We start from the raw sequence: 18,139 nt of genomic DNA, 5'->3' as shown, positions 1-18,139 counted from the left end.
GCCCGCGGAGAACTCGGCCGCGCCCGCGGAGGAAGACGGAAATCCCGATAGCCGCGCCCGCGGCCCAAGCCCGCGCCTGCGGGGCCAAGGCCCGCGCCCTCGGGGACCCCTCGGGACAACCGCGGGTGCTTACTGCCCAAAAACGGCAGTTTTGGAGCTGCAGCAACCCCGCGCCCGTGGAAGTTTTCCTGGGCCAACTTCAGAAGGCTGTAACTTCCGATCTGAGAATCGTATGAAGACGTGCGACCTATCATTGGAAAGGTCTTCAAGTCTAGTTTCCACCCTAATCCGATCTGTAGAATTTGAGATATGACTAAAACAATGCACAAAGGTCCTATTTGATACTTTGCAATCCTTCGTTTTCCTTTGTTTCAAACTCAAATTCAATTCCGAAAAGTGCATATTGATCCTAGTGGGTTCTATTTTCAATTCCCATGCATATAGCCCGCGACGTACCTACAAAACAAGACAAAGAAACGGAGAAGCAAGAGAAATAGCCAAGAAATGAATAAAATGATAAGAAAACCATTAAAAGCATGCATTTCTCTAAACCAACACAAAATAACACAAATCGAGCATTATTCTCTATAAACACGACACAAACGACTAAAAACGAGCATAGAAATATAAAGAAAACATAGCCTAAAGGTGCCATAAATGGCACGGATCAATCTTCAAACTCCTCTTTTGTTCACGATGGGATCATCCCATAAATAGTGCCTAGCCTCTCTCTTGAGCTTATTTCTTTGATTCTTGGAGAATGAAGGTGGAAACTCCCCACATGTAAGGTAGTTTATGAAATCGGCAAACCATGGAAGTTCCTTCACATTGATGGCATACAAGGAGTCATCAAGCATCCTATCTTCAATTGGAGAATCACCATCTTGGATTTGTGAATCTTCAAGGCGAGAAAGATGGTCTGCCATAACATTTTTCACTCCTTTTTTATCTCAAATCTCTATATCAAAAGTTTGAATCTCAAGTACCCAACGAATTAACCTTGGCTCGGATTCCTTTTTGGCAAAGAGGTATTTGAGAGCTGCATGATCCGTGAAGACAATGGTCTTAGAACCCAACAAGTAACAACACAACTTTTCAAAAGCATGCACAATTGCCAAGAATTCCTTCTCCGTTGTTGTGTAGTTCCTTTGAGCTCCATTGAGGGTCTTTGACATGTAGTAGATGACATGGAGCTTCTTATCCACCCTTTAACCTAGAACTCCCCCAATAGCCGTGTCATTAGCATCGCTCATCAATTCAAAAGGCAAATCCCAGCTTGGGGCTTGGACAATGGGAATAGAGATCAAAGATTTTTTCAACTTGTTAAAAGCCTCCAAGCATCTATTATCAAACACAAATACGACATCTTTTTGAAGAAGATCATTAAGAGGTTTTGCAATAAGAGAGAAATCCTTGATGAATCTTCTATAGAACCTGGCATGCTCTAAGAAAGATCTCACTCCATTCACATTAACCGGAGGTGGAAGCTTTTCAATCACTTCAATCTTTGCCTTGTCCACCTCTATTCCCTTGTGAGAGATCTTGTGACCAAGGACAATGCCATCCTCAACCATGAAATGACATTTCTCCCAATTCAAAACCAAATTCTCCTTCTCACATTGAGCCAAATATTTCTCAAGATTCTCAAGGCACGCCTCAAATGAAACACCACCTACCAAAAATCATCCATGAACACCTCCATTTCTTCTTCCATCATATCTCCAAATATGCTCATCATACATCGTTGAAAGGTGGCGGGGGCGTTGCAAACCGCAAATGGCATTCTCCTATAGGTAAAAGTTCCATATGAACAAGTAAAAGTTGTTCTCTCTTAGTCATCCGGGTGAATAGGACTTTTGAAAAATCCGGAATATCCATCAAGAAAGCAATATTACTTGTGCCTTGTTAGTCTTTCTAGCATTTGATTAATGAAGGGAAGGGAAAAATGATCCTTTTTGGTGGATGTGTTTAGACATCGATACACATTCGCCATCCCGTGACCGTCGTTGTAGGAATGAGCTCACCTCTCTCATTCTCTACAACGGTGATTCCTTCTTTCTTTGGGACAACATGGACCGAGGAAACCCATCTAGAGCTAAAGATGGGGAACATGATTCCCGCATCCAATAGTTTAGTGATTTTCTTCTTAACTACCTACCCTATTTGAGGGTGTAGCTTTTGTTGTCTTTCAATTCTAGGTGAGGCGCCCTCCTCAAGAGTGATATTGTGTGAAAATAAAGCCGGGCTTATACCTTTGAGACCATCAACTGTATAGCCCAAGGCACCTTGGTGCCTTCTCAAAACACCACATAACTCATGAGCTTGACTCTCACTCAAGGAGCAACTAACAATGACGGGATAAGTAGAATTGGGGCCTAAGAATTCATACCTAAGGTGTGATGGTAGAGGTTTGAGCTCTACAATAGGAACACCTTTAACTTCCTTGGTTGAGGCCACTTACAATGCATCTTGAATTGAAATTTCCATACAAATGTGATCATCACTCTCTTCCATGCTCTCATCAATGACTCTTTCAAAGAAAGCCATTTCCTTTCCATGCTCACTTATCTTTTCCTTGTTCAATAAAACATACTAAAGTGGACCATTAGAAGTGAGCAAGTGCTCATGCATAGAAATCACAATATCATCCAAGATTTCAACTCTCATGCAATTTTCAAGTGAAGAAGAAGGATATTTCATGCTTTCTTTCAAATCAATTTCAATAACTTCTTCTCAAACTTTGAGAGAAATCTTAGCACTTTTAACATCAATCATGGCACCCGATGTAGTAAGAAAAGGTCTACCAAGTATGATAGGTAGTGTTGGTAGGTGAAAGTTCTCCTAAATTAACTCTTTGATAAACCGAATATGGCGTAAGGCTAACACTAGCTCCTAAGTCACACAAGGAATTATCAATTTGCATCTTATAGATAACATAAGGGATAGAAAAGTTTCCAGAATCCTTCAACATGGGCGACATCTTGTTCATAATGATTGCACTACAATTCTCGGTCAAGCTAACCGTTTTCGCCATATCACAAGATGTCCTTAAGGAATTTTGCATAATTCGGCATTTGGTCAATGACATCGGTAAATGGAAAGGTTAGATGAAGTTGCCTAAGCATCTCTATGAATTTGCCTAATTATTCATCTAGTATGTGCCTATTGAACTTTTAGGGGTATGGGAATTTAGGTTTGATGACTTCTCTCACTTTCTCTCTTTTTTTTCTTTCAATTGGTTTTTCAACAACATCCTCATTCAAAGAGCTTTTTCCTTCCTCATTAACAACAAAAACTTCCTTAGGACTCTCCTTAGCCTCACTTTTCTTAGGCTCAACATTCTCAAGAATACTAACACTCCTTGTCCTGTGGCATTAATTGTTCTCTTGGGACCTACACCTTGAGATTATAGGGAAGAAGGGCTAGCATGCTCTTTCAAAACATTTTCTAATCGAGAAATTTGATTCTCCAACATCTTACTATGAGCCATCATGTCATTAAATTTCTTATCACTAGATGTCATGTAAGTGTTTAACACCAACTACCTCTAGATGGAGATGATTGGGCATAATAGCTATCATATTGACCTTGAGCCTTTGGAATGAAACCGGGTGGGGGATCCTTTGATTGTTGCTTTGAAAATCCCTATTTTGGTTACTCCAATCGCCCCGACTTTTATTTTGGCCACTTTGGTTATGATTACCATAATTTTGATTATGGTTCCCATATCCTTGCCCTTTGTTTTGAGGACCATAACCTTGGTGGTTATAGTTGCCTCGAAAACCTTTGTTTCCTTGGTTTTCATAACCCCCATTGTGGTTATAATTATCAAAATTCCCATTATAATAGTTCCTATTCCCATTATTTCTTTGATTATCAAATCTAGGTCCAACATTATTATTAGACACATAGTTCACATGTTCATTCTCATTGCCAACATAATCATCACATCCATCAAAAGAAGCATTAGGACAATTTGAAGCATCATGGTAATGTGATTCACACAAATCACAAAACACATAACCACTAGACATGTTGGTAGAAGGGGGAAGCGGATTTGATTCAGGAAATGTATATCTCCCCTTATTTTGGGAGGGAAAAATCGGTGCTTGAGATGAAGCACTCTCAAGTTTGGCTTTGATAAAGGTCATTTTCTTCCCTAATTCCGAGATTTGTGATGACAAGTTGTTGATGGCATTGATGTGATCAACCGAGTACACCAAAGCACCACTTTTACTTGTTGTTTCACGCTCATCATCTTTCCAATCCATATAATGCCTTACTACATCTTCAATGACGTCCACCACTTCCTCCTCCATCTTGTTCATTATTGGTCCTCCGGCTCCCGCATCAAGGCAAGATTTTCCTTGAGGGCTTAGACCTCCATAGAAGATTTGGATGATTGAATAGGTAGGAATCCTATGGTTGGGGCACTCTCTTTGGTATTCCTTATATCTCTCCCATGCTTCATAAAGACTTTCATTGGATTTTTGCTTGAAGATTAAATTAGAGCTCTTACTTCGGCCATCTTCTTTTGAGGATAGAACCGAGATAGAAACTCCTTAGTCACTTCATCCCATGTCCTTAAGGAGTTTGGTTTCACCTCCTTGTCCAACCACTCCAATGCACATCGAATGAGAGAGAAAGGGAAAAGCTTAAGGCGAATAAACTTTTGAGAAATCCCATTCACCTTGATTGTATTGCAATACTTCTCGAACTCCTTAGGATGATTGAGGGGCTCTCATGCTTTGCACCACTATATTGACGCCTCTTTATCAAAGTAATCATCGCCGGTCTAATTTAAAGTCGTCTACCGGTGTCATAGGTAGAGCAATCCCACTCTCATACCTATAGGATCCCGGAAATCCTAACTCCTTCAATGCCACTATAGGATTTTCTCCCATGCTTGCTTGTTCTTGTCACTTGGCTGGCTAGAACTCAAAGAACTTCTAGCAACTCTTATCCTTTAATTGTCCTCTTAACTTCCGGATCAAATGGCACTAGAGAACGACTACTTGCTCTATGTGTACAATCTCAAAAGAATCAATTAGTAGCACGGCTACAAATGTAGCCTAAAAGAAAGAAATTCTTTTTGTATTTTTTCAAATACATGGAATAGACTCAATCAATAATAGCAAATAACCATGCCATTCCCCGAAAACAGCGCCATTTTTTACGCGCGTTAAACCTAGGTCGTTGATTTCTAGATTCCCCGATCAAAACCAAATTTATAAATCCAAACCCAACCCTAAGTATAGGGGTAAGTCCAGGTCGAACCCAAGGGAATGTGGTATTCACTAAGGTCTAAAACTAAGCTATTTCGAAGCCTAAGTGAAGGTTGGTCTAACAAACTAAACACAAGAATGATATAAAGGATGGTAGGGAATTGGGATCCATATGCACTCATGACAATCACACTAATTGGGAAAGAAATCAACCAAGCATACAATGTGAGGGAAAGCAAAAAATGCAATCAAAATCACTCAAAGAGCTATTTTCTAGGGTTAAGCTAGATGTCTCTACAAATGGTTTCAAAGGAAAATCGCAAAATAAGATCAATCGATAATAATAGCTTCCAAATCAATTTTTCGTAATAATGAAAACTATTATGCAATCTAGCTTGATAGTTAAGGTTGATCACTAATCAAGATATCAAACACATGCACAAATTTCACCAACCAATTTAATCATAATGATGATCAATCAAAATCCCCTAATTAGCCATGAATTATCACTCATACATGCTTCACCCTATCCCTAACAAGTGATCTACTAACTACACATTGCAAATTTGAATAACAAAACTAATCTAATCACAAATTTCATCATCAACATTGTATTCAAAATATGGTCAAACTTATCAAAAATCAAATTAACCAAACAACAAGTAATTTAATCAAAATTCAAGAATCAAACATGAAATTGCATTAAAGAGTAAGAAATTCTTACAAAACTTTGATCAAAATCAAAGAGGAAGAAGATTGAAAGTAGCATTCATCAACGTCACTAAGTTTCTTACTTTAAAATCTAAGAACAAAAGTTTCCCCAAAATCTTGAGCTTCTCTCTCTAGAATTCTTAATCAAAATCTAATTCTAATTTTATTCTAATGTAATTCTCTCTCTAGAATTGAAGAAGTTCTATATATAGTAAAACTCACAATGGAAGAATTAGTTGAACGTCCAAAAAGAACCCCAAATGGCTCAGCCTCTCATCCCATTGCGCGGCCGCTCAAAAATGGTTACGGAACAGGGGAAGAGGAGGTACGCGGTCGCGCACAGGGCCTACGCGCCCGCGCCAGGGAGCAGGATACTTCCCTCTTATGCAGTCGTTGATGCTCCCGTGCGCTCCAGTTGATACATGTTGGGGGAGGAAGTCACTAGAGGCCTTTACGGTGGGTTCAACACCGACTTTGATGTCCACGAAGCATGAGAGCATGGCCTTGAAAACTTGGCTCTTACACTCCAACGCTTTTTAGCCTTAAGAGGAAGAACCAGGTTACATCCTAATATTTGCATGCCCTGCGAGAATGCCAATGAGATTCTCAAACATCACCATTCTCCTAAAAACAAAAAGAAGCAAACAATTATAGGAGAAAGGGCAAAATTAGCCGAGAAATGCAAGAAAATAAGAAAACAACTAAGGAAAATGCAAAATAGAGAAAATACAAGTAAAACTAAAGAAAAAAAAGGTAAAAGAGATGTAAAAGCAATGAAAAATCATCCTAAAAGAAGCTAAATGAGTGTCATAAATGACACTCATTAAATCTACCCACCGTAAAAAAGGCACCGTTGTCGGGGAATGGTATGGTTATTTGTTATAATTGATTGAGTGTATTCAATCTTACTTGAAAAATAGAAAAAGATTTTCTTTCTTTTAGGCTACATTTATAGCGGTGCTACTAACTTTTTCTTTGAGATTGTATGCATAGATCTTTCGTTCTCTATTGCCCTTCGATCCGGAAATTGAAAGGGCAATCACAAAGTGTAGAGTTGCTAGACGTTCTCCAAGGCAAGAAGAAGAGAAAGTCATCATGGGAGATAAACAAAGAGTGGCATTAAAGGAGTTTGGAGTTCTAGGAGCCTATAGGTATGAGCGTGGGATTACTCCACCTACGACACCGGCAAACGACTTTGAGATTAGACCAGCAATGATTACCTTGATAGAAAGGCGTCAATTTAGTGGTGCAAAGCATGAGAGTCCCATCAACCATCTTAAGGGATTTGAAAATTATTGAAACACTATCAAAGTGAGTGGGGTTTCTCAAGAGTTTATTCACCTTAAGCTTTTCCCTTTTTCTCTCATTGGAAATGCATTGGAGTTGTTGGACAAGGAGGTAAAACCAAACTCCTTGAGGTCATGGGAGGAGGTGACGAAAGAGTTTTTATCTCGGTTCTATTCTTAAAAGAAAACGGCCGAAGCAAGAGCTCTCATTCAAAGCTTCAAGTAAAAACCCAATGAAAGTCTTTTTGAGGCATAAGAAAGGTACAAGGAATACCAAAGAGAGTGCCCACACCATGGAATTTCTACCTATCAAGTCATCGAAATCTTTTGTGGCGATTTAAGCCCTCGAGGAAATTCTTTCCTTGATGCGAAAGTCGGAGGATCAATAATGAACAAGACAGAAGATAAAGTAGTGGATATCATGAAGACGTGGTGAGGTATTTTATGGATTGGAAAGATGATGAGCGTGAAAAAACAAGCAAAAGCGGTGTTTTGGTGTACTCGATTGATCACATCAATGCCATCAATAACTTGCCCTCACAAATCTCGGAATTAGGGAAGGAAATGACCTCCATCAAAGCCAAACTCGAGAGTTTTTCATCTCAAGCACCTATTCTTCCCTCCCAAAATAAGGAGAGAAGTACATTTCCTAACTCAAATCCCCTTCCCCCTTCTAGCAACATGTCTAGTTGCTATATGTTTTGAGATATATGTGATTCATATAATAATGATGCTTCTTATTGTCCCAATGCTTCTTTTGATGGATGTGATGTGTATGTTAGCAATGAGAATAAACATGTGAATTATGTGTCTAATAACAATGTTGGACCTAGATTTGATAATCAAAGGAATAATGGGAATAGGAACTATCATAATAGGAATTTTAATAATTATAACCACAATGGGGGTTATAGAAACCAAGGAAACCAAGGCAACTATAACCACCAAGGTTATGGTGGTAAAAACCAAGGCCAATGATATGAGAACCATAATTAAAATTATGGTAATCACAACCAAAATGGCAAAAATAAAGGTCGGGGCAATTGGAGTAACCAAATTCGGTGCAATTTTCGAAATAGCAATTAAAGGGTCCCACACCCGATTTCACTCTAAAGGCTCAAGGCCCAAGTAATAGTTATTATACCCAACAATCTTCTTCTAGAGGTAGTTTGGAGGATGTCATTGAAAATCAAATCAAGGTGTTGAACACTTATATGTCATCTATTGACAAGAAGTGTAATGACATGATGACTCATAGTAAAATGTTGGAGAATTAAATTTCTCAATTGGCCAATGTTTTGAAAGAGCATGCTAGCCCTTCTTCTCTACCATCTCAAGGTTTAGATTCTAAGAGACCAATAAATTCCATAGTTATAAGGAGTGGTAGGATTCTTGAGGATGGAGTACCTAAGAAGAGTGAGGCTAAGGAGAGTCCTAAGGAAATTTTTGTTGAGGATGAGGAAAGGAAAAAGCTTTATGAGTGAGGATGTAGGTGAGAAACCAATTGAAAAAATAAAAGAGAAAGTAAGAGTAGTTGTCAAACCTAAGCTTCCATATCCCCAAAAGTTCAATAGGCACAAATTAGATGAACAATTTGGAAAATTCATAGAGATGCTTAAGAAACTTCATATTCCCTTCCATTTACCAATGTCATTGACCAAATGCTGAATTGTGCAAAATTCCTTCAGGAAATCTTGAGTGGAAAAAGAACTTGTGATGTGGCGGAAACGGTTAGCTTGACCGAGAATTGTAATGCAATCATAATGAACAAGATGCCGCCCATGTTGAAGGCTACCCGAAAACGTTTCTATCCCTTTTGATATCTATAAGAATTGATAATGCCTTGTGTGACTTAAGAGCTAGTGTTAGCCTTATGCCATATTCGGTTTATCAAAGACTTGAGTTACGGGAACTTTTACCTACCAAGATTACCTTGCAACTAGCCAATAGATCAATTAAGTTTCCAAAAGGTAAGGTAGAGGATGTTCCTTTGAGGGTAGGGAAGTTTGTGATTCTGTTTGATTTTGTGGTTCTTGAAATGGATGAAAATGCCAATATGCCTGTCATACTTGGTAGACCTTTTCTTGCTACCTCGGGTGCCATGATTGGTGTTAAAAGTGCTACGATTTCTCTCCAAGATGGAGATGAAGTCATTGAATTTGATTTGAATGAAATTATGAAATATCCGTCTTCTTCACTTGAAAAGTGCATGAGAGTTGCAGTCTTGGATAATATTGTGAATTCCTTTCATGAGCACTTGCTCGCCTCTAATGATCTCGAGTGTGTTTTATTGAATAAGAAAAAAGATAGGTGAGCATGGCAAGGAAATGGCGTTCTTTGAAAGTGTCATTGATGAGAGCATGGAAGAGAGTAATGATCATTTTTGCATGGGAATCTCAATTCAAGATGCATTATAAGTGGCCTCAACTAAGGAAGGTAAAGGTGACCCAATAGAAGAGCTCAAACCTCTACCATCACACCTTAGGTATGAATTCTTGGGCCCCAATTCTACTTATCCCGTTATTGTTAGCTCCTCCTTGAGTGAGAATCAAGCTCAAGAGTTATATGGTGTTTTAAGAAGGCGCCAAGGTGCTTTGGGTTATACAATTGATGAACTCAAAGGTATAAACCCGTCTTTATGTACACACCATATCATTCTTGAGGAGGGCGCCTCACCTAGCATTGAAAGGTAACAGAAGCTAAAGTCTCAAATGGGGGAGGTAGTTATGAAGGAAATCACTAAACTATTGGATGCAGGAATCATATTCCCCATCTCTAGCTCTAGATGGGTTTCCCTGGTCCATGTTAGCCCAAAGAAAAGAGGTATGACCGTTTTAGAGAATGAGAGAGGTGAGCTTATTCCTAGAAGGACGGTCACGGGATAACGGATGTGTATAGACTATCGACGTCTAAACACATCAAATAAAAAGGATCATTTTCCCCTTCCCTTCGTTCACCAAATGCCTAAAGGACTAACAAGGCACAAGTATTATTGTTTTCTTGATGGATATTCTGGGTTTTTCTGATTCCTTATTCATCTGGATGACCAAGAGAAAACAACTTCTACTTGTCCAAATCCCCCGCCACTTTCCAACGACGTATGTTGAGCGTATTTGGAGATATGTTGGAAGAAGAAATGGAGGCATTCATGGATGATTTTTCGGTAGGTGGTGTTTCATTTGAAGCTTGCCTTGAGAATCTTGAGAAGTGTTTGGCTCTATGTGAAAAAGTGAATTTGGTTTTGAATTGGGAGAAATGTCATTTCATGGTTAAGGAAGGCATTGTCCTTGGTCACAATATCTCCCACAAAGGCATAGAGGTGGACAAGGCGAAGATTGAAAAGCTTCCACCTCCGATTAATGTGAAAGGTAAGAGATATTTTTTAGAGAATGCCTGGTTTAATATAAGATTTATCAAGGATTTATCTCTTATTGTAAAACCTCTCAATGATCTTCTTCAAAAAGATGTCGAGTTTGTATACGATAATAGATGCTTGGAAGCTTTTAACAAGTTGATAAAGCTTTGATCTCTACTCCCATTGTCCAAGCCCCGAGAAGGGATTTACCTTTCGAGTTGATGTGCGATGCTAGCGACATGGCCATTGGGGGTGTTCTAGGTCAAAGGGTGGATAAGAAGTTTCATGTCATCTACTACATGTCGACGACCCTTAATGGTGCTTAATAGAATTATACGACAACCAAGAAGAAATTTTTGGCAATTGTATGTCCATGCTTTTGAGAACTTCCGTTGTTACTTGTTGGGTTCCAAAAACATTGTTTTCACGGATCATGTGGCTCTTAAGTATCTCTTGGAAAAAAAGAATCAAAGCCTAGGTTGATCCGTTAGGTGCTTAAAATTCAAACTTTTGATCTTGAAATTAGAGATAATAAGGGAGCGGAGAATGTTGTAGCGGATCATCTATCTCGTGTTGAGGATTTTCAATCGAAGATGATAGGTCTCCCATAGAGGATATAATGCTAGATGATTCCTTGTATGCTATTGATGTGAGGGAACTCCCATAGTTTGCCGATTTAGTCAACTATCTTGCATGTGGGGAGTTTCCACCTTTATTCTCTAAGAATCAAAAGAAGAAGCTCAAGAGGGAGGCTAGACATTACTTGTGGGATGAGCCCATATTGTACAAACGGGGCATTAGTGGTTTGCTTCATCGTTTTGTGCCAAATGAAGAGGTTCCAAGGGTGTTTAAGATATGCCACTTGGATCCTAGTGGTGGTCATATGGGTGTCTCTAGAGCCGCCTCCAAGATTCTTCAATGTGGTTTATGGTGGCCACATATTTTCAAGGATACATGGGAATTTGTCAAGACATGTGATCGATGTCAAAGAACCGGGAACATCTCAAAGAGGAATGAGATGCCTCAACAACCCATTCTTGAATTAGAAGTCTTTGATATGTAGGGAATTGACTTCATGGGTCACTTTCCTTCATCTTATGGGAACTAAAATATCCTTGTTGCGGTTGAATATGTGTCAAAATGGGTTGAGGCTATTACCTCCTCAAAATATGATCACAAGGTGGCAATGAAGATCTTCAATATGTTTATTTTCCTGAGATTTGGTGTCCCAAAGGCGGTGATAAGTGATAATGGTTCACATTTTGTGCACAATGCCTTTCAAAGAATGTTGAGGAAGTATGGAGTTAATCAACATTTCGGTCTCCCATATCATTCTCAAACTAGTGGACAAGTGCAGGTGTCTAATCGTCAAATCAAGGTAATACTTCAGAAGACGGTTGCAAAAAATAGGAAGGATTAGTTAGATAAGCTTGATGATGCCTTGTGGGCATATAGAACGTCTTTTAAAACTCCTATTGGCACCACTTCTTACTGTTTGGTTTATGGGAAATCATGTCATCTCCCACCTAAGCTTGAGCACCACACTCATTGGGTTATTAAAAGTATCAATTTCTATTTGGCTAGTGCGGGAGAAAAACGTCGGCTTCAGAGTTGGAAGAGCTTCGCTTGGATGCTTATGATTGTGCTAGTATGTACAAATCCCGTTCTAAGAAAGTGCATGACAAGCTTATTGAGAAGAAAGAGTTCAATGTTGGTGACAAGGTGCTCCTTTATAATTCAAGGATGAGGTTATTTGCCGGAAAGCTTATGTCTCATTGGAGCGGTTCATTCATAGTTCAAGAAGTTTTCTCTAATGGAGTTGTTGAGATTGCTCCTTCGAATTCCTCAAGATCTTTCAAAGTCAATGGCCATAGAATCAAGTGCTATTACGATGGTGTTTTTGTAGGCCTTGTTCATAAGATGACTCTTTATGATCCACCTTGAGAAAGGGTGGAGAACTTCAAGCTAATGACGTTAAACAAGCGCTTCTCGGGAGGCAACCCCACTTTCTAACCTTCTTTTCATTTTTTCTTTGAATTTATTTTTCTTCTTTGATGCTTATGGACTAATCAATTTTCTTTCTTTGTTGAGATTTTAGGTAGTTTTGACATGATGGAATTTAGATTGCCAACAATCTTGGTATCAAATTTTGAAGATGAAATGCTTTTGTGCTTACTGGAAGTCATGAGTAAGAATTGAGTTTTGGTGGGTTTAATATGGTGGGTTCATGAAATTTAGATGTTGAACCCACCGTCAAGGGGTTTACAAACTGCCATAGTTCGACTTTATCATGAACATAAGGTGTTATGCGCACCGATGTGCGCTCGAAGAAGTCTGGAGCATAGGCAACCCTTACATGCACGGTCGCGCACGAGCCCTGCGCGGGCGCGCATCCTTTGTGTGCGGGTATGCAACAGCTATTGCGTGCATTTTTATGCGCACCTCACTCATTTCTCTCTAATTCTTCATCTATTCTCTTACATCTTCCATGTTGTGCTCAAGCAATTTTCCTATTTTTACTACAATATTTCATCATAGAATCATCATTGTTCATTTTAATTAGTTCATAATCACTCTAAATTCCGAATTTTATGCTCTCAAATTGATTTTCTCTCTCCAATGATGGGATTTTGGGTATTATAAATTGGGGTTTTGAAACTTGCAATTTGGGATTGAAAGCTAGTACTTGTGCGCTTTGCTCCATTTCATTTGAATTTCCCACTCATTCAAGGTATGAATTCTCTATTTCTCTTTATTTTCAAGATAAATTTCTTACCTTGAATTGTCTTGTTAGATTTGAATGTCTTGGTTTTATGCTTTAATGGTGTCTCTAGTTTGCTTATCTCATGACCCCTAATTTGGTATTGATGCATATATGAACTTATGTTGCCATGGTTTGCTTGATTGAGCTACAATTTAGATACCACCATTGTTGGTCATCTTCCTTGAAAATGGTCATGGATGCTAGTGTGGAATGTTGTTGCTCATTGTTAATTCTTGATGGTTCATGAATCCTTCCTTATGTTGTTGATTGAATGTGCTTCTGTAAGGAATTCAAGACATAGTAGACGATGGGAAAATTCCCTCGCCTAAACCTAATAATAATATTTCCCCATTGGGAATATTTCACATTGATAAGGATCATATGAGAAGTGATACATTCAATCCTTTGGATTATATCACTGCCATAGGGAAGCCTCTAACCACAATACTCATAGGGGCAACTAATGAAGTGTGTGGGCTATGGGATGACGACTTCCAAGACTTATATGTCTCTAAGTATGCCGCCGTCCCACCTCCACCTTGTCTCCAAAGCAAAACAAGTGGAATGCTTGATTGGGATCATTTCTTAGGGAAATCACAAGACTTATCAAATATCTCCTTAGACGAGCAATGGCATCAAGCACAACTCATGGAAAATCTTGAAATGGAGGCACAATCTAAGCCTCTAGAAGACAGTTGGTTCACGTGTCCCACAACTAACCTAAACATGATAGATCATCTTACTCGTTCTAGGAGAGTTTATCAAACACAACCAAATGGATCTTCAACTTATCAAAATCAAATTCAAAATCCAGTACCACCTCCACCTGAGGTAGAAGATCCATTAGTCAAACAACTTCGCCAATCTAAGGTGAATGTTAGCATTTGGGAAATTCTAAGTACTTCTAAAGAACATAGGAATTCACTTATGAATGCTCTAACTGCTTTGTCCGTAAGTACGGACACAACTCCACAAGATCTCGTTAGCTTGCTTACTAGCAAAAAATCCGACAAATCAATCATCATTACTAGTGATCATTTGTCTTCAAAAGACACTACCCACAACAATGCGTTATATCTAAATGTGGGGTGCAAGGGATACAACATCCCTCTTACTCTAGTTGACAACGGGTATGCCGTGAATGTATGCCAATTAGATATTGCGATATATTTAGGCCTTAATCTAGAAAAAGATTTTCATTCAACAACACAAAGCATTAGGGCCTAGACAATTCAAGGAGATCGATGTTGTAGACACCTAAAAATGTCTCCCTAAAATCAAACTCGATGATGAGCAACCTTTCACCACCATTACTGGTTGGGTGGAGTATTTAATATTTGGAGTGCTTAAATCCATATTCAATCCCAATACATTTCATAAATCAACCCAATTCCTAGCCCATTTCCCTAAACCATAACTTACTTTCCACATCACAAAATTGAGAGAAACTGATTTTGTGGCCATATAATTTTGATCCAAATATTATTTGGTTGGATAGGCCTTAAAATAAGTTTTCCAACAATATATCATGAGCCCAATTCCGATTTAAAACAAACACTAAACTCGAACAAAAACCGACACCCTTTTACTACAACGGCCATATCTTAAAATCTACATATGATTTTACCTTTATTCTAATTGGGTTGGGAAGTAGACTTGATAATCTTTTCAATGATATATTATATGCCTTATTTTGAATTACGGATCAAAAGTTATCATAGTATTAAAAACGCGTAAAAAACTAGAATTACCTCGCAACAGCTAAAATGTCGCGCCACGGTGCATGCCAACGTAGCACGGTACGGTAATTTTCACCGTGTCACGGTGCTTTCCCATGTCCATTTTGCATTTTTCTCACGCGCTTATGAATTTGGACGCATTTTAGACAAATTATACACCACGACACAAAGTGCTTCACAGTGTCACGGTGCCCCGTATCGTGTAACGGTGCCCTGTATCGTGTCACGATGCCCCTCGACTAGAGCTACGTTTGGCCTGATTCCTAACGGATATGTACAAAACCTCACATCGAGGTGCGGCCATATTCCTATTCATATTCATATCCATGCATGATCTAGTAAAAGAATATCCAATGCTTATCCCTATGACCCTATCCATCTAGAGCTAGACTTGAGGGCTTGAACCCACATCACTTAGCTTACCCAGCTTAAAGAGTCACCACATCGACTCTTCTCACACCTTTTTCCATCACCATAGCCTTTGTAGCCTAACCATAGTATCACTTCAAGACACTTCTTTCCCACATACATGGCCATATATCGTTATCCTTTCCTTTAGGAGCCCCTTTTTCATGAAATCTTGTTTCAACATTGTTCATGTTTCATCACCTTTCAAGAAAACAACCAAAGAAACGCTGTATACTTTCTTAGCTTCCAAACCTAAGCAATGTTCATTGTTTCTTGCATCGCAAATCGTTCTTACCTCCTTGACCCAAGCAACATTCATTATGCAATACTCAGCAATCACTTCATCTACATACGTGCATAGCTTCCAAACCTAAGTGACGTTCAAGATCGTATTTTTACACCATATACGATACTTAACTCCATAATCTAAGTTTATTCCTCTATAGTTTCACATGGTGTAATTGTCCTTAGGCTCCTGGCCTATGAGCATACATCATGCATACATTATACTCAAGACGAGCAGTTCAATCTGACAAGAAGAAAATCCATGCGATTCATTTCGCTTTGCTCAACAAGGAAGTTTAAAACTTCTTCCCGTTTTCATGTCTTTTCTTTTGGGGAAGTTTAAAAAAATTTAAAAATTTTCATCGAGGGAAGTTAAAAAACAAAACTTCATTTTTCACGTCTTTCTTTTTGGGAGAAAGTCGGCACCCTCCACTCATAATAGAAATGACAGAAATTTTTTGGGAAATTTTTTGCTTTTACATTTTCGGTTGCTTTTATCTGCACATACAATCAAACTATACACACACAATCACAAGTCATACAAATGTCAAGGCAAGCTTGGTTAATTCAGTTGGTCAAGTCAATCACAGTATATGTGAGTCCCTTGGAAGATTTCATTTTGCAGGTCTCATCTACAGCTCACGTTCGGGGACAAGCGAACCATTTACAGCCCACATTCGGGGACAAGCGAACCATTTACAGCCCACATTCGGGGACAAGCGAACCATTTACAGCCCACACTCGGGGACAAGCGAACCATCTACAACCCATGTTCGAGAGCAAGCGAACAACTTACATCCCACGTTCGGGGACAAGAGAACCATTTACTGCCCACATTCAGGGATAAGCGAACCACTTACATCCCATGTTCAGAGACAAGAGAACCACTTACAGCCCTCGTTCGGGGACAAGCAAACCATTTACAGCCCACGTTCGGGGACAAGCGAACCATTTACAGCCCACGTTCAGGGACAAGCGAACCATTTACAGCCGACATTCAGGGACAAGTGACCATTTACAGCCCACGTTCGGGGATAATCGAACCATTATAATTTTCAAATATTTAGTGATAATCTCTCCCAGGCGAAGACGATTCACAGCGCAAGGTTCTCGATACACAAAGACTTGCAATCTTTTCATCAGACAAGATATCCGTTAGCGATTATATCATCTATTAAAATTCCTCAAGCATGGAAAATATCACCACAATCTTGATCTGATGGATTTCTTCAGGCATTGAAAACTACCAAATTTATTTGCCACCGATACACTTGTGCCAGATACGTATTTTATCCCTTTACTCTTTTATTTGTGGAACTAACATTTTTCTAGAGGTATCGGCGTATAAAGAGTGATTTAGGATTGCAAAACGTCTTAATTCTCCGTCCCTATTGACTACTTTGACTATCGTTTTCGAAACTGACGTTTCTAATAACTCAGTAAAAGAGAGGGTTTTTTAGACACCTAAAAATGTCTCCCTAAAACTAAACTCGATGATGAACAAACTTTCACCGTTGTTACTGGTCAGGTTGAGTATTTAATTTTTTGAGTTCTTAAATCCATATTCAATCCCAATACATTTCATAAATCAACCCAATTTCAGCCCATTTCCTTAAACCATAACTTACTTTTCACATCACATGACTGAGACAAACTGATTTTGTGGCCCTATATTTTTTATCCAAATATTATTTTGGTGGATAGGCCTTTCAATAAGCTTTCCAACGGTATATCATATGCCCAATTCTGATTTGAAATAAAGAATATATGAGCAAAACACTAAACTTGTCCAAAAACCGACACCCTTTCACTAAATCGGTCAATTTATAAAATATACCAACGATTTTGACCTTATTCTAATTAGGATGGAAAATAGACTTGATAAGCTTTTCAACGATATATAATATGCCTTATGTTGAGTTATGGATCAAAAGTTATCAGAGTTTTAAAAACGTGTAAAAAACTGGAATTACTGAGCAACAGCTAAAATGCCGCGCCACGGTGCATGCCAACGTGGCATGGTGCCTTGTACCATGACATGGTAATTTTCACCGGGTCACGGTGCTTTCTTGTGTCACGCGCTTATAAATCTGGACGCATTTAGAAAATTATAAACCACGACACGGTGTGCTTCACCGTGCCACGGTGGATAGTGCTGTGTCACGGTGCCCCGTACCGTGTCACAGTGCCCAATTAGGGTTTTTCTTGGGTTCTGTGCACACCCATGTTCGTCTCCTCTATAAATACAAACCTGATTTCTGCAGTTTCGGGGCACCAAAAATTATTCTCCTCTCTCTTTCTCTCTTGCTTTAACCTAAACCCCACCCACCCTATCTTTCCATAATACTTGCCCTACGCACTCCCAG

At 39.1% G+C, this 18,139-nt stretch overlaps 1 protein-coding gene, 1 non-coding gene and 1 pseudogene across 2 annotated transcripts; 2 read left to right on the top strand and 1 right to left on the bottom strand.

Annotated features, from left to right (window-relative positions):
* The first annotated feature begins 4,416 nt into the window (after positions 1-4,416).
* On the top strand, positions 4,417-4,526 carry LOC145593330 (small nucleolar RNA R71). The gene has a single exon (XR_014102677.1). It is a non-coding gene; the product is annotated as a small nucleolar RNA R71 (small nucleolar RNA).
* A 2,898-nt stretch (positions 4,527-7,424) lies between these two features.
* LOC145593331 (small nucleolar RNA R71) lies at positions 7,425-7,522 on the bottom strand (annotated as a pseudogene).
* A 4,241-nt stretch (positions 7,523-11,763) lies between these two features.
* On the top strand, positions 11,764-12,521 carry LOC145591983 (uncharacterized). Its single transcript, XM_081648458.1, has 2 exons — positions 11,764-11,955; positions 12,162-12,521. Exons 1-2 carry the CDS (start codon positions 11,764-11,766, stop codon positions 12,519-12,521), a joined length of 552 nt encoding a protein of 183 aa, XP_081504584.1.
* Positions 12,522-18,139: the final 5,618 nt, after the last annotated feature.

This window comes from Chenopodium album, chromosome 18 (assembly GCF_948465745.1).
Source record: "Chenopodium album chromosome 18, dcCheAlbu1.1, whole genome shotgun sequence".
Classification (NCBI taxonomy): Eukaryota; Viridiplantae; Streptophyta; class Magnoliopsida; order Caryophyllales; family Amaranthaceae; genus Chenopodium; species Chenopodium album.
The sequence above is the reverse complement of the archived record's forward strand: the minus strand, read 5'-3'. Positions and strand labels throughout refer to the sequence as shown.